This window comes from Harpia harpyja, chromosome 5 (genome assembly GCF_026419915.1).
Source record: "Harpia harpyja isolate bHarHar1 chromosome 5, bHarHar1 primary haplotype, whole genome shotgun sequence".
In the NCBI taxonomy this organism is placed as follows: Eukaryota; Metazoa; Chordata; class Aves; order Accipitriformes; family Accipitridae; genus Harpia; species Harpia harpyja.
Window position 1 is genome coordinate 79,334,137 of NC_068944.1, and position 15,974 is coordinate 79,350,110.

The 15,974-nt window shown below is 73.8% G+C and overlaps 1 protein-coding gene across 9 annotated transcripts in view; it reads left to right on the forward strand.

Annotated features, from left to right (window-relative positions):
* The first annotated feature begins 397 nt into the window (after positions 1-397).
* PLEC (plectin) overlaps positions 398-15,974 on the forward strand; it is a 62,181-nt gene continuing 46,604 nt past the window's right edge. For 4 of the 9 annotated variants that reach the window (XM_052787938.1, XM_052787939.1, XM_052787940.1 and 1 more), the window contains exons 1-2: positions 398-469; positions 3,822-4,017. In XM_052787938.1, the coding sequence (XP_052643898.1) occupies positions 413-469; positions 3,822-4,017 (253 nt within the window). In that variant the 5' untranslated portion in view covers positions 398-412. Of the gene's footprint in view, positions 470-1,708; positions 1,805-3,821; positions 4,018-8,397; positions 8,550-13,037; positions 13,104-15,974 lie in introns of those variants that run through there. The other 5 variants (XM_052787949.1, XM_052787951.1, XM_052787941.1 and 2 more) reach the window with 4 other exon arrangements.

A 15,974-nucleotide genomic window follows, 5' to 3' on the forward strand; every position in this document is an offset into this window, starting at 1 on the left:
TAGATGCGGCAGCCAGCAGCAGCCTGTGCTACCGCCGAGGCCAGCAGCTGGCAAACGTGCTGCCTGCACACCTGCCTGGGCCGCGGCACCCTCCTGCCGCACCGGAGTCCTGCCTGTGGCGTGCCCGCGGCTAGGCTGGGCAGGGCTGGGGCAGCCGGGACCGGGTCGGGGGGATGGAGCTGGTACCCCCGCTGCACCCATGCCGTGGGCTGGCGTCGCCATCCGGCATCGCCGTCCGTGGGCCCCTCGGGCTGGCGGGGCCTCCCCGCGGTGCCACCCGCCGGGCAGGGTGTCCCCGGCCTCCCGGTGACGCTCGGCGGAGCAGCGCCGGTGCCACGGTGGCGTAAACAAGCTGGGAGCTGAGGGCGGCTGCGCCGGGCCAGGAGGAACTGGGTCATGTGAAGGGTGGCTGATGCCGCACCGCGCCGCGCCGGCCGCCGTGGCACTGGGAGCGGGCGCGGGCACCCAGGTGCGGCGGGTAGGGCACGTTGCCTGACCTGGCGGCAATCGCGGTGCGTGGGTAACGGGGCGCTGGCAGGTGGAGGGGCTGCGGGGGGCGGGGGGGCGCAGAGGGTGCCGGTGGTGCCCGGGCTTGCAGAGGGTGGCACCGGTGCCGCAGTAACCGGCACGAGGCTCGGCGTATCCCCGGCGCCGGCGAGGCCGGGACCTCCTGCCGCCGGCAGCCCTGGCACGAGGCGGCTCCCGGGGGTCCGGTGTGGCCCAGGGCCCCCGTCGCGAGGCCGCTGCCGCGCTCTGCCCGTGCCCCGCAGCTCCCGGTGCCGCCCGTGCCCGGCACCGAGCGGTGGCACTTGGGCAAACCGGGGGGTCTTGGCCAGGGCGTGCGGGTGGGCGCTGCCCGGGCGGGAAAGGGGCCACACGCTGCCCCTGCCTGTCCCTGCCTGCCCCTGCCTGCCCCTGCCTGCCCCTGCCAGGTCTGGCCGGTGAGGGCAGGCAGGGCCGGGTGTGGGTGCCCACCCCGGGGTGGGGGGGGGAAAGGGGGGGAATGGGGGTGCAGCGGTCAGCATTAACCCTTCCCATGCTGGGTGCAGTCGGTGCAGGGGGTGCAGCGGTCAGCATTAACCTGTCCCACACTGGGTGCAGTCGGTGCAGCGGGCGTGCAGTGGACAGCATTAACCCTTCCTATGCTGGGTGCAGCGGGTGCAGGGGTCAGCATTAACCCTTCCCATGCTGGGTGCAGTCGGTGCAGCGGGTGCAGCGGTCGGGGTTAACCCTTCCCACGCTGGGTGCAGGGGGTGCATGGGTCAGCATTAACCCTTCCCACGCTGGGTGCAGTCGGTGCACGGGGTGCAGCGGTCGGGGTTAACCCTTCCCACGCTGGGTGCAGTCGGTGCAGGGGGTGCAGCGGTTGGGGTTAACCCTTCCCGCGCTGGGTGCAGTCGGTGCAGGGGGTGCAGCGGTCAGCATTAACCCTTCCCACGCTGGGTGCAGTCGGTGCAGGGGGTGCAGCGGTCAGCATTAACCCTTCCCACGCCGGGTGCAGTCGGTGCAGGGGGTGCAGCGGTCGGGGTTAACCCTTCCCGCGCTGGCTGCACCGCTGAGCGTTAACGCTGCCGCTGGGGTGCAGCGGCCCCGCGGGCGGGTGCGGGTGGGGAGGTGAGATAGGCGCCCCCCGACCGCCCCCCCCCGCCCCGCCCCGCCCCGCCCCGCCCCGCCCCGCCCGCCGGGCCCCGCCGCGCCGCTGCGGTGCCGGTGCCGGTGCCGGTGCGGGTGCAGCCCCCGCCGCTGCCCGCAGCCCCCCCGGTCATGCCCGCCCGGCTCTCCCCGGCGGACAGCGCGGCGCTCGGTGAGTCCCGGCGGCGGCGGGGACGCGGTGCCGGTGCCGCTCGGCGGACGCGCAGCGTGGGGCCGGGGGCTGCGGGGCGGGGGGGGGTGTGTGGGTGTGTGTGGGTGTCTGTGCTGCAGGATCCGTGGGGTGCAGGGCGGGGGGGGGGACACGTCTGTGGGGTGTACGGGGGAGGGGGCTGTGCTGCAGGAGCCGGGGGGGCTGTGGGGTGCGGGGGGGGGGGGCTGTGCCGCAAGAGCATGCAGCTTGGGGGTGCGGGGGGGGGGCTGCGCTGCAGGAACCGCGGGGGCTGGGGGTGCGGGGGGGGGGGCTGTGCAGTGAGAGCGTGGGGCCGGGGAGGGTGGGGGGGCTGTGCAGCACGGGGGGGTGCGTGGGGCAGGGGGCTGTGCTGGGGGGGGGGGGCGTTTGGGGCCGTTCCTGGCTGAGGGGTCACGTCCTGGGGGTGGGGGGAGCTCAGGCCGGGGGTTGCCTGGGGGTCTGCAGCACGTCAGGCCCGGGGTGCGGGTGGGCCGGGGGCCGCGGGGCACGCGTGGGCGATGGCGCCGGTGCGTCAGGCTTGGCACAGGCACGTGCCGCGCCGCCTGCCCCACGCTCGCCCCACACACGCGTGGGCCCACCCCCCGCTCGCCCCACACCTGACCCCGTGCTCGGGTGCTTGGCTGGGGGGGGCTGGGAGCCTCCGGGCCGGCCGTGGCCCCGTGGGACCTGGCTGGGCTGCGGTGGGGGGGGCCAGGGTGGCTTCGCTCCCGGTGCCGGCCGCGCCGGTGGCTGCAGCCGGTGGCTTGTGGGCCGGGTGCGGTGGCACCTTCCGGAAGGGTTTTGGCTAAAATGGCCCAACCGTTGGAGGCTGGGAGAAAATTCTCCTGGCGCCGCCACCCGCTGCTGACGCCGTTGCGCCGGGGTGCCGCGGGGCCACCGTGTGTCGGCACGAGGCCCCGGGAGAGCCGGGGCCGGTGAATCTGCCGCGTTCGCAGCTTCTGCAAATGGCGTCTCAGCAGCAGCAAACACCCCGGGGGGGCTCGGCCGGGCCCTGGCCCCCCACGACCCTGGGGCCGGCTGTCCCGGTGGCTCGGCCTCGCTGCTCGGTGCTTTCCTGCACCCAGCGGTGCGGGGTCTGGTGGGAAAAAAATAGCTCGAGCGGGTGTAACCGCGGGCGGCTCGTGGCGGAGGTGGGATGGCGGAGGCATCCGCGCTGCTGCCGGCTCTGACGTGCGGTTTCGCTTGGCAACCTCCGTCACGCTCCCCCGGGAGAGCTCCCGGTGCGGGGCTGGGGCCGGCACCGCGGGGCCGCCGGCTCGGCTGGGCCCTGGCAGTCTCTTCCTTCCACGGAGCCCAACCGGCCGGCACGCCTGCGGCACCTCGCCCCGTCTCCAGTGCCCCGGGTGCCGGCGCGGCCTCATCCCTTGCAGCTCCGGTCTGGCCAGTCTGCCCGTGCCCCCAGCCCCGAGCCATGGGGACGGGCTGTCGGGGTGTCACTGGTGGGGGGTCCCCCCAGGCGAGTGCCCGGTGCCTCCGTGGCCGTTCCCGGTGTGGGACCAGCACTCCGGCTCCTCATCTGCCCCAGCTGGGGCCGCGGCTCCATCCTTGGCTCATCCTCCTCCCTGCTCGCCCCCCGCTCTGGGCATCGCCGCGGCTCGTTGCCCATCCCTTGCCGTGGCAGCCCCTTGGGGACCGTGGCCTCGGCAGCGCTGACCAGCACGGCTTGGTGCAGCGCCACCGGCTCAGACCTCGTTTCCCCGCGGCGTCGCGTGCACGAGGTCTCAGCCGGGCACCGTCCCACGGGGCTCCCGGTGCCTCCCGGTGCCCCTTGGTTCTACCGCAGGGCTGGGTGCGGTGTCGGTGCCACAGGTGCTGCCGGCTGCGGTGGGAACCTGGCGACAGGTGTGAGCCGGGACGGTTGGGGCGTGCCTGAAGGCTGGCGCTGGGCGCGGCGGTGCCAGTGCCGGGGCAGGGGCCGGGTGCTGGTGAGTGGAGCCGCGGGTGCCGGGGTGTCCCTGACATTGTCCCTCTGCCGCAGGAGCCGACGTCGGCGGGGTGCCGGGAGCCGGTGGGGATGGCGGAGGAGAGCTCGAGCGGCAGCAGCGGCTCCCCCGGCCCGGGGGACACGCTGCCCTGGAACCTGGCCAAGCACCAGCGCTCCAAGCGCACCAAAGCGGCCGCCGGCAACGGGACGGTGCTGGACCCCGCCGAGAGGGCCGTCATCAGGATCGCAGGTAGGGCTGGCGGCGGGCACCACGCCGGGGGTCTCGTGTCCCGGAGGGCGGCAGCTCGGGATGTGGTGAGGAGGGGGTCCCTGCGAGCCGTCGTGGTGGGCTCTGCTCCGGCAGCCCCCGCTGCCGCCCAGCTGCCGGGGGGAACCCGGGGATCCCTGGGGACGTGGGGACCGTGCGCCGTCACGTCTGTGCCCGGCTGCGGGACAGAGCGTCTGGCCGAGGGGGTGCTGGGGGGCCCGTGGGGCATGTGTGCTGGGGGGGCCTGGGGCTGTGCCGGGGCAGGACGGTGATGCCAGGACGGTGATGCCGGGGAGGGGCAGATGCCGAGGAGCCCTGTCCAGTGCGTGCCCATGGCCCCAGGCAGCCCTCGCAGGGGGAGGGGAGGGGCAGGAGGAGCCCCCCCGGGACCAGGGGGTTCCCAGGGCAGGGCTGGGGAGGGACTGGTGTGGCCGGCGCTGGGGCCGGTGGCCTGGCTGTGCCGGAGGCATCCGGAGGGCTGCGGGGCAGCTGTGGGGCGATGCCGTGGGGTGTCCGGGGGGACCAGTGCCATGGGGGCACAGGTGTGACTGGGAGCCCCGTGCTGGGCCGGGGAACCCATGGGTGACACCGCGGCTGGGAGCTGTGCCGGGGTTGGGACGGTGGTGCCGCCGTGGGGGATGCTTTGCCGTGCCGTGTCGTGCCGTGCCACAGATGCCCGTCGGCAGCGGGCACCCACGGTGTCCCCACGCAGGGCCAGTGTCAGGGCAGGATACGGCTCGGCGGTCGGGTGGGTGCGGGTCTGGCTATGCCGTGCTGGGGTGGGGGTCCGGCTGCAGGGGCGTGTGGGACTGGGGTCTCTCATGGCTCCCGTGGGCCCCGGTCAGTGCCATGAGGGCGGCCGAAGGACCCCTGGGGTCTCCGCTGGCACCGAGGCCGCGTGCTGGGGGGTCCTCATCCACCAAGGGGTCGTGTCCCTTGGGGGACACCGAGGCTGGGTCCCCTGGGGGCAGCAGGGCTGGGGACAAGGCTGAGCTGTCCCCTGTGCTCTGCAGCAGAGGTGGGTGCCATCGGAGGGTCCCTGGGGTGTCCCCGTGTGGCTGTGTCCCTGCAGCTCTGGGACATGTCCCCGGGGTGTCCCTGTGTGTCCGTGTCTCTGCAGCACCCAGGACACGTTCCCAGGGTGTCCCCACGTGGCTGTGTCCCCGGGGTGTCCCCACAGAACCCAGGACACGTTCCCAGGGTGTCCCCATGGCCGTGTCCCCGGGCACCCAGCACACATCCTCAGGGTGTCCCCGCATGGCTGTGTCCCTGGGGTGTCCCCAAAGCACCCAGGACACGTTCCCAGGGTGTCCCCACGTGGCCGTGTCCCAGGGATGTCCCCGCATGGCTGTGTCCCTACATGGTTGTGTCCCTGGGGTGTCCCCACAGCAGCCAGCACACATTCCCAGGGTGACACCGCATGGCCGTGTCCCCGGGGTGTCCCCACGGCACCCAGAATACGTCCCCGGGGTGTCCCTGTGTGGCCGTGTCCCCGGGGTGTCCTCGCAGCGCCCAGGACACATGCTGTGCCAGGCTGTCCCCAGGGCTGTGCAGTGACAGTGGTGGCCGTCAGAGGGCCCCCAGGGCCGTGGCTGTCCCGGGGGGCCACTGTGGCCCCAGCAGCTGGGGGGGCCATGGTGGGGTGCCCACTGAGCGTCCCCCTGTCCGGAGGGGGCAGACCCATGTGACCCCTCAATGGCACAGCTCTGCTGCTGCTGGGGGGTCCCACGCGGACCGGGGCTGTGGGGACCCCCCCAGGGACCCCCTGGGACACCCCAGGGACAGCGGTCTGCGGTGCAGCCCCCAGCTGGTGACGGGGTCCCTGGGAGCCCTGGGGTGATGGGGTCCCCCCAGTCCAGCTTGATGGGTGTCCCCACTGGTGAGGGCGTCCCTGCTGTCCCCTCCTGGTGGGTCCCTGGGGTCCCACCTCCCACTGGGGCACAGGGCTGGGCTGAGGGTCTGTGGGTCTCTGCTCGGGGACGTTGGGGGTCCGGAGGGTCCCGGAGGTGGGGGACAGCGGGGCGGAAGGCCCAGGGTCCTGTGGGGCACGTTGGGACGGCATGGGAGAGGTGGTGGCATCCGGCACAGCCTGGCCCGGTGACACCGCGGTGCTGAGTCACGGGGTGGGGCGCCTGCGGTGGGGGGCCGGCTGAGCCGGCGTGGGGCCAGGGGGGGTGGCGTGTGGGGGGCAACAGCGTGTGGGGTGTGGGGCAGGGCAGGGCGGTGCTGCCGGCACGACCGGGTGCGTGTGGGGTGGCGGTGTGCGCGTGCACACACATGTGCACACGCGTGTGCAAGGGCAGCCATGCCTCTGCTCCCGGAGCCCGGCTACCCCTGACGTAGGAGGGGTGTCCCCGGCATGTGCCATGGGTGCCAGCACCCGGCGAGGGTGCGGGGCGGCCGTGTGCCGGCTGGGCCGCGTGCCGGCTGGCGGGGGGGCCGTGTCACCCCCTCGTGCCACGCTGTGGGGCGGGGGTTGAGCCCGGCTGCCAGCGCTGCCCTTGGACCCGCTGTCCTTGCGAGGGCTGAGCACCCGGCGTGTCCCCATGGGGCGCCCAGTATGTCCCTGTACAGCACCCAGAGTGTCCCCATACAGCAGCTGGTGTGTCCCCATGGGGTGCCCAGTATGTCCCCATACAGCACTTGGTGTGTCCGCATAGGGGTGCCCAGTATGTCCCCATATGGCACCCAGTGTGGCCCCATACAGCAGCCAGTGTGTCCCCACGGGGGTGCCCAGTATGTCCCCGTACAGCACCTGGTGTGTCTGCATGCGGCGCCCAGTGTGTCCCCATGGAGTGCCCACTGCGTCCCCATACAGCGCCCAGCATGTCCCTGTATAGCACCCATCATATCCCCATGGGGTGCCCAGTATGTCCCTGTATGGGCACACAGTATGTCCCCATACAGCACCCAGTGTGTCTCCATGGGGTGCCCACTGTGTCCCCATACAGCGCCCAGCATGTCCCTGTATAGCACCCAGCCTGTCCCCATGGGGTGCCCAGTATGTCCCTGTATAGCACCCAGCGTGTCCCCATACAGCACCCAGCCTGTCCCCATGGGGGGCCCAGCGTCCCCCCGCTGTGCAGCTCCCAGCACCCCCCACGCAGTGCCCAGCACCCCGGGCTATTTCTGTGCCGGGCCGGGCTCCCGGCAGCCCCGGCTGCGATTGGGTTTCCCGGGGGCTTTGGGCCTCTATATTTAGGGCTGACGAAGCTCCATCCCGCTGGGACCGGTGTCACCCGGTCCCGGTTTGCCCAGGGCCACCCGCAGCATCCCCCGGCTGTGCCGTGCCGTGGGGCAGGGCTGGGGGTCAGCCCCACGGCTGGGAAGGGACCCCGGTGGGGGGATAGCTCTCCAGCCGGAGCGGGGCGGTGGGGGGCTGCGGGGGGGGGCTGCAGCGGTGCCCCACTGGTGCCCGTTGGGACGGCGGCAGCTGAGGCCGGTTTCGGAGAAGGAGCTTTAAAAATACCCCTTGTTCTCATGGTGCCGGCAGCCGGGGGGGGCAGGTGGCCCCATGACGTCCCCATCGTCCCCACTGGCCGGAGAGCCATGTCTGCCAGGGAGGGGACGCGCTGCAGCTCCCCGGGGGGAGCCGGGGCTGGACCCGGGGGTCTCTGCGTGGGACTGAGCACCCGCTGGAGGAGGGGGTCACCCCGTCTGACCCCCAGAGCGAGGGTGGGGAGGGGGCAGTGGGTGGGCACGGCAGGGTGGCAGCGGGGGGGGTCCCGTGCCGGCTGGGGGTTGTACCCGGCACCCGTAACCCCATCCCTCGTCACCCACGCCCCCAGCCCCACACTGTCCCTTGTCACCTGCCCCCCCCCCATCCCATCCCATCCCTCGCCTCCTGCCCCCCGCCTCGCCGTGCTCCTCGGGGCACACGTGGGTGCCCCATGGCTGGGGCTGGCGGTTCCCCCCCGGGGTGCACTGGGGCCACGGGCAGTGCCTTGTCCCCAGCACCGTTTGCCCTGTCCTGGGGGGAGCAGGATGCTCCTGCCTGGCCTGTGGCCCCTTGGGGTGGCCGTGGCCCGTGGGGTGGCCGTGGCCCATGGGGATGCCGTGGCCCGTGGGGTGTCTGTGCCCCGTGGGGTGTCTGTGGCCCGTGGGGCGGCTGTGCCCCATGGGGATGCCGTGCCCTGTGAGGTGCTGTGGTCTGTGGGGTGGCCACGTCCCATGGGGGTGCCATGCCCCATAGGGCGGCTGTGGCCCGTGGGGTGCCGCGTCCAGCGTTCCCGGCGGGTGTCGGGGCGGCGTCCGGCTGTTCCTTTAAGGGTTGGGCGGGCTGGAATGTCCCGCCGTGTCCCGTGTCCGTGTCCGAGCCGGACTGGGCTGTGCAGGGCTGCGCAGTGGCCGGACACGCCGGCCGCCGGACACGCCGGCAGCCCCCAGCCCTCGCCCACCGCCGCCGCTGCCGCCCCCGCCTGCCATGGCCACCTACAACCTGGGGTGCCTGCCCCCCAACCCCGAGGAGCAGGACTTCATCCAAGCCTACGAGGACGTGCGGGAGCGATACAAAGGTACCGAACCCCCCGGACCCTGCCCCACGCGGGGGTCCGGGTCGGGGGGGGACGGGACCAGGGGGGGGGAGGCAGCCGGCCTGGGGGGGCCACCCGGGGAAAGCTCAGCAGCTCATTCCCATAATAGGGCACGTCAGGCGCTGCCGAGGCCCCTGCCAGCACCCGGCTCAGCGCTGCCGGCACCCGCAGGGCGCTGCCGGGGGCCAGGTCCCGGCACTGGGAGCGGGGACCCTGCCAGGTGCCCCCCCCCAGGGGCTGTCCCCGGCCGCTGACCCCCTGCCCCCCCCCCCCCAGGGTGTTGGTGCCTGTGCCGGACTCTTGGCGTGGACAGGCAGGGGTCTGTGCCCGTGGCACCCCTGGGCTGGCCGGAGGCTACCGGTGGGGTCTGTGGCACTCAGGGCAGCGTGCCGGGGTCGGGGGTGGCAGAGGATGCCGCTTGGGGGGCTGGGGGGGGTGGCAGGGAGTGGGCAATGGGGGGGTCTGCATCTGGGGGTGAGCATGGCCAGGGCAGGAGCCGGCACCCTGGGGTGCCCGGCAGCCCGGGAAGGGCACAGGGGACAGGGCACAAGCGCCGGTGCTCGGCGGCGGCATCGGTAGCGTTGGCATCTTGGGGCACAAGCGCCGGTGCTCGGCAGTGGTATCGGTCGCATTGGCATCTCAGGGCACGGGCGGTGGTGCTCGGCGGTGGTATCGGTGGCATTGGCATCTCAGCAGCTGTGCGGTTGCCCCGGTCTCTGGCAGTGCCCCTTGGGGTGGCGGGGCCGGCACGTGGCTGGGGGGGGCCCGGGGTGGCTCCGCGTGGGGCCGGCAGCCTCCCACAGCCATGCCCTTACAAGGGGAGCGAGAGCTGCCTGCGCTCTGCCTGCGCTCTGCCTGCCCCTGCCCCTGCGTGGCCGGTGCTGCCTGGGGGTGCCGGGGGGCATTCAGCATCCCGGCTGGAGGACCTGCCCCGGGCACGGGGAGCCTCTCGCCCTCGTGGGGCTTCCCCAGGGGGTCCGTGGGTGAGACCCCCCAACCCACTCGCCCGCACAGCTGGTCGTCGGGGGTGGCTGGTGCCGCCAGTGCCGGAGCCCCGGGGCTGAGCCCGCCGTGCCACGAACAGCCACGTTGAGGGTGGCAGGGGCAGGTGAGCTCTGGTTTGGTGCCACGGTGCTGCGGATGGGTGCGTATGTGCGCGTGTGCGCCGTCGTGGGCTGGCCCCGGCCCCGGTGCCGGGTGGTCCCTGCCGCTCCCGCCGCGGTGTCCTGGTGCGTGAGGGTGGGTGCGTTGGCCTTGCCAGGGTGGGACCCCCACCGCCGGGCAGGACAGGCAGTGGGAGCGGGTGCCCGCCTGCCTGCAGCCCCCCGTGCCGGGCTGTGCCGCTGCGGGTTGGTGCCGCGGCCTTGGCCGGGCTGTCCCCTGGCTGAGGAGCCGTCGTGTGCTCGGTGCTGCCGGCGGGTGCCGGGAGGAGCTTGGCCCATCCGAGCCTGGCAGGGCTCCGTGAAGGGCCTGGTGCCGCTGCCGGGTACGGTGCACGGTTTGGGGAGCGGGCGTCCCTCGGCAGGGCCAGGGCGCCGCGGGGCGGCTCAGCCGGCGGATGCTGAGCACGTGCCGGGGACTTGTGGGGGGTCAGCAAGTTTGGTGCCATGGGCCCTGCAGGGCAGGTTCGGGTGCCTGGCTGTGGCACGGCCGGGGCCGGTTGTGCCCAACCCGGTGCAGCTGCTGGCACTGGGTTTGGGCAAGTTGAAATGCAGAGGAAGGTCCGGCCTGGCTGCGCCGGGGTCTGCGGAGGAGCCGGCGGGGAAGGGGACGCACAGGGGTCTCCGGCAGCAGTGCCGCAGCCACGGTCCCGGCAGCCCGTGGGTGACCACAGGCTTGTGGCTTGCCAGGAGGGGACGAGCAATGCTGGGGCTGAGCCGGGTAAGCTGGGAAGCATCAACCCAGCCTCGGGGCTCTGCAAAATGCGGTGACGCCACCGCGGAGAGGAGACGGTTGGCAGGGAGCCCATCGCAGCAGCCGGTACCTGTTGGCCTGGGCCAATGCCGCTGGCGCGTGCCATCCCCGAGTCTCTGGAGCCCTGCGGGATCTAGCGCCAAGGCCCAGCAACAGGGGCTTTGCTGGGGGGCACGGTCTGCGCCGGCAGCACAGGGCACCGATGTCCTGCCGCAGCGAGGGCTGGCAGCAGCCGGGCGAGGGGATGGTCTGCCATGCATTGGTGGCAGGATGGACCCCGGGCGAGCGGGGGTCTTAGCTGCTGCGGTGAACGGGTTGCAGCGGGCGGTCGTGCTGCACCGGCGTCTGCCCGGTGCTGGGCAGGAGCAGGCGGCGGCCATTGCCGGGAGAGCTGCACCGCGGGATCCCCGGCCTCCATCCATGGGGCGGGCAGTGTGGGGCAGGGGGCTGGCAGAGCCGGCAGCGGCCCTGGCGGCAGGGCAGGGTGCCGGGGTAGCCGGGGGTGCCGGTGTCCCGGGGCGAGGCGGGCGGCAGCCGGCTGTCACGGCGGGCTGGCGAGCGTTTGCCGGGCCGCCTCGTGGCTCCCCGATTAGAGACGTTATCGCTGCGCAGTGCCGGGAGCGCGCCCGGCGGGAACCGAAACCTGGCCGGGGGCCAACACCACCGCCACTGCCGATGTCACCGCCGACAGCCGGGGCTTTCCGGCCGGCCTCGGCACGGTGCTCCGGTGCCGGTTCCATCTGGCGTCTGTCGCCCATGTGGGGGGCAGCCGGACCCCTGAGCCCCCCCCCCCATCCCCACGGCCGTGTGGACGGCCCCGCCGGGCAGCCGGTTGTGCCGGGGCAGAGCTGGGGGTCCCTCATGGCAGCGGCGGGGCTCGGGCCCAGGCTGGCCGGCGGCCGGGGCTGGCCGCAGTGCGGCGCAGGCGGCGGCAGTTCCCGGCAGAGCCCGGGGTTGGCGCGGCCACGCGGAGCCGCGAGGCCGAGGCTTGGCGCTACCGCCGGCCTCCAGGCCCGTGGCACCGTGCCGGGGGGCTGCCCGCCAGCCCCCCGCTGCCACCGGGTAGAGCAGCCGGGGCAGAGCCGTGGTGCCGGGGATGGCAGGAGGAGCGGGGTGCGGGGGGGAGGGGGGGCTGGGGGGGGCCAAATGGGACCCCCGCTGCTGGCTCTCGGGGTGCCGGTGCTTGCTCCGGGGGGGGGGGGAGCAGGGCTGGGGGGTCCCACCAGAGGCAGCTGGTGCTTTTCCGAGGGCTGGGTGCTGGGGGGGGGGGGGAGCAGTGCTGGCTGTGTCCCCCCGGGGGGGTTGGGGCAGCCACAGGCCCCTGGGCACAAGGGGGGATCTGCCCCCTCCCGGCTGTGACTGGGTTTGAATTGGGCTGGGGGGGGGGTGCTGCGGGGGGGGGATGATGCGGCGGGGGGGGGTGATGCTGCAGCGTGGGGGATGCTGGGGGGGGGGTGTGCTGCAAGGGGACCTGGACCCGTGTCCGGGGGGGGACAGGCTGGCTCTCCCCAAGGACAGGCATCCCCTGTCCTGTGTCGTGTCCCCCCCTCCCCGCCCCAGAGGACAGACATCCCATCCCCAGCAGTGCTGGCGGGGGGTGTGGGGGGGTCTGCTCTGTCTCTCCCCCCTTTGTCCCTTGTCCTGCTGGGCTGCCAGCGCAGGCAGAGTTGGCTCCTAGGCCCGATGCCATGGTGATGGGTCCTGCTGCCAGGGCTGTGCCGGGCCAGGATGAGCGAGGGGGGGGCTGATGGGGGGGGGCTGTGCTGTACTGGTTGGGGATGGGGGGGGCCATGCTGATGGGGGGGGTCTGTGCTGATGGGTGGGGATGGGGGTCTGTGCTGATGGGGGGGCTGTGTTGTACTTGGTGGGAATGGGGGATCATGCTGATGGGGGGCTGTGCTGTACTCGCTGGGGATGGGGGGGTCATGCTGGTGGGGGGGTCTGCTGCACTGGGTGGGAATGGGGGGTCTGTGCTGATGGGGAAGGTCTGTGCTGATGGGGGGACTGTGTTGTACTGGGTAGGGGTGGGGGGGTCCATGCTGTACTGGGTGGGAATGGGGGGGGGGTCTGTGCTGATGGGGGGTCTGTGTTGTACTTGTTAGGGATGGGGGGGGTCTGTGCTGTATTGGGTGGGAATGGGGGGTCTGTGCTGATGGGGGGGGTCTGTGCTGATGGGGGTCTGTGTTGTACTTGGTAGGGATGGGGGGGTCATGCTGGTGTGGGGGGTCTGCGCTGTACCGGGTGGGAATGGGGGGTCTGTGCTGATGGGGGGTGATGCTGACGGAGGGGGTCTGTGCTGACGGAGGGGGCTGTGCAGCTGGAGGAGCCCATACTGTACTGGGGGGGGGTCTCTACCGTACTGGGGGGGGCCGTGCTGACGGGGGGGGCGGGGATGCGGGGCCGGTGCCCGGCAGGTGCGGATGGGGGGGGGGGGGAGGTGGGCCGGCCCGGGGCGGGGGGGGGGGGGGCGGGCGCGGTGCCGCAGCGGCGGGTGGGCTGCGGCGGGGCGGGGCGGGGCGGGGCGGGGCGGGGCCGGGCCGGAGCTGCGGGAGCGGGCGGGAGCGGAGCGATCGGCCATGGAGGCGTCCCGCTCCATCCACCACGAGATCATCTCCCTCAAAGGTACCGGGGGGGGGGGACGACACGGCCGCCCCCCGGGGCTTGGTCCTGCGGGGGGGGGGGCAGCCCCGGGCTCGGGGCTCCGGCCGCATCCCGGGGGTCTCCGGCAGCATCCCGGGGGGGCTCCGGCCTCGCCCCTCTGTGCCCTTCTGGCAGCTGCCTGCAGCGCAGGCAGGAGGAGCAGGGGGTCACCCATCCCACCGAGGGTCACCCATCATCTCACCGGGCTGCCCCGGCATCACCCGGTCCACGCCAGGCCCCGCCGGGTTGGCGAGACCTGCCGGGCAGCCGAGCCGTGCCGCAGAGCCGGGGCGCTGGGGCGTGAGTAACGGGCACCCGCCGATGCCGGTCACGGGGGCCGCTGGCCGCCACCGGCCGGCGTGTGACCGCGGCGGGCGGGCAGCCACCGCAGGGTCTGTTATCCCGGGCTGGGGCCGGCTGGCAGGGACCCCGGCGAGGGTCGGGGCGCAGCCGGGCAGGGGGCTCGCTCTGGGGTGGCCGGCAGCCGTGGCAGTGCCACGGCGGTGCTGTAGGCCCAGCTGGGGGGAGCCCAGGCTGTGCCCCCTCCTGCAGAGTCCGGGCTGCCGGCAGGGCTGATTTATGGTGAGAACAGGCACGGCCGGAGGACCCCCGCTGGTCCCGGCCTCATTAATAACCCGGCCCTGGCCCAGGCCCATGGTGCCCCCCGGCCCCCCCCGGCCCTGACCGCGGTGCCCTCCGCAAACAGCCGTGCCTTTGTTCATGTCTCGGCACGGGGAGCCCTCCGGTCCCGCCAGCGCCCGCCCTGATGGACCCCGGCACCGGCACCGGCACCGGGAGGGGAGCGACGGGCCCACGGCCAGGAGCTGCTGCCGCAGGGCCCTGCCTCCACCGCTGCCCACCCGCCTGCCTGCCCGCCTGCTTGCCCCGAGATTTGGGGGTCTGCAACCTGCCAGGCTGCACGGGGTCTTCGTGGGTCAGACCCCCAGGCCGTTTGTCAGAGGGGTGCGGGGCACAGGGGGTGCAGCAGGGCTTGAGGGGGGGGGCGAGCTCAGTGCCACGTGCCGGCAGCCGGTGCCCCCCTGGATGCTCTGTGTGCGATGTTGGGGCTTCGCGGGCCGCGTGCCGGAGCCGGGAGGAGGAGGCGGTAAGGCGGAGGCGTGAGCCGTGGGGCCGGTACCGGCTGCGGCAGGGCTGGCAGTGCCAGGATGGCCTGAGCCGGTGCTGAGCCAGGCGCGGGGAGGGCAGAATGGTACCTGGTCCCCGGTGTGCACCCGATGCTCCCCGGGCGGTGCGCGGTGGGTGCGGGGAGGGTGCTGGCACCGTGCCCGGCGTCCCTGGCGGATGGGCGGTGTGGGGGGGGGGGGGGGGTGGCTGGACGCTGGAGCCGGCTCCACTGTCACATCGCGTTGGATCCCTGCGGCGGGCGCTGACTCTGCATTTCCCGGTGGACGGCGCGGCCGTGACCCGGCTGCGGGGCCTGGGGGTGCGGTGGGGTGCCATGTCCTGGGGGGGGGGCCACGCTTACGGGGAGATGCCCCGGCTGTGCCCACGCTCGTGCCCCTGTGCCATCCCTGCACCCACCGACATGGGCACGGGGGCCCGGTGCTGCGGAGGGCTGGCTGGCGGCAGCGGGGTGGGGGGCCGGTGCTGGTGGACGTGTGGGGCAGGAGGCGGCTGCGTGGGGGGGGACACGGGTCCCCCCACTTGCAGGGAGCCAGGCCGCGGCTGCAGCGAGGCACGGGGAGCACCGTGCTGGCTGCACCGGCCCTGCACCGTGGCCTCCATGTCCCCCCCCCACGGCTGTCCCCCCCCCGAGGGGGGACCGGTTGGTGCAGGCACTGGGGGAGCTGCGTCCCCACAGGCACTGTCTGCCTGTCTGTCTGTTTGTCTCTCCTGGGTGGGACAGCGCGTCCCCTGCCCCTCCCTGCCCTCTGGTTCCCCCCCCTCCCAGGCTGCAGGGTGGGGAGCGCGCTGGGGGTCTGGGGTGGCTGGGGGTGTCATCGCTCCTGTCGCCAGCCCTGCCGGGGGGGGGCACGGCTGGGCAGCACCGTCAGTGCTGCAGCCGGGGCTCCCGCGTCCCCCCCAACCCGGGGGGGGCTGCAGCTGGGGGTGCCCTGCGCTGCACGGGCGTCCCGGCAGGCAGCCCTGGGCCGGCGTCGGTGAACTCGGGCCCTCCCCTCATGCCAGGCCAGCTGCCCCCCATCGCTCCCCCCCCTTCACTCCCCCCCCATCCTTCCCAACCCTGCCGGGGTTGTTGGGGTGCCGTGTGCCGGAGCGCACCGCAGAGGTGTTGGTGCTGTGGGGCCGTGGGGGGGGATGCGCTCCGTGGGGCTGGGCACGCTGCGGGGGGGCTTGGGCACATGCTGATGCTCTTTCGGGGGGTTCCCTTCCTGGGGGGAGTGGGCGCCACGCTCCTGCGCTGGGGGTGGGTGGGTGCCCCGGTGCCCCCGCTGCTCCTGGCCCCTTGGCTCCTGCACCGGGCCGTGGCGGGGGCCCTCGGGGGACGTGGATGGGGGCTCCGCTCCTCCTGCCCCCCCTCTCCCCCCAAGATCAGAGGAAGAGGGAAGTTGTGCAAGGCCCGGTGTGGGCCCCCCGCCCCGGCAATGCCGGCGCAGCTTACATCACCCGTTCCCGTGGGTTTGGGGCACGCAGGGCGCAGAAGCTCTGGAGTGGGCGCCCCACTGGCGTGAGCATGGCCGGGGCTGTGCCGGGGTCTCTGCTCCCCACCGCCTTGCCGTAAATCTCGGCGCACTCCATTGCCGCCCCGTTCCTGGTAGTGCCGTCAGCAGGGAAGGGGGTGCCGGGGACGGTGCTGGTGCTTCTGCAGCTGATGCTGTCCCCAAGGCCACGGTGTCCCCCAGCCCCACCCCCCAGTCCCCCCACCACTGCCAG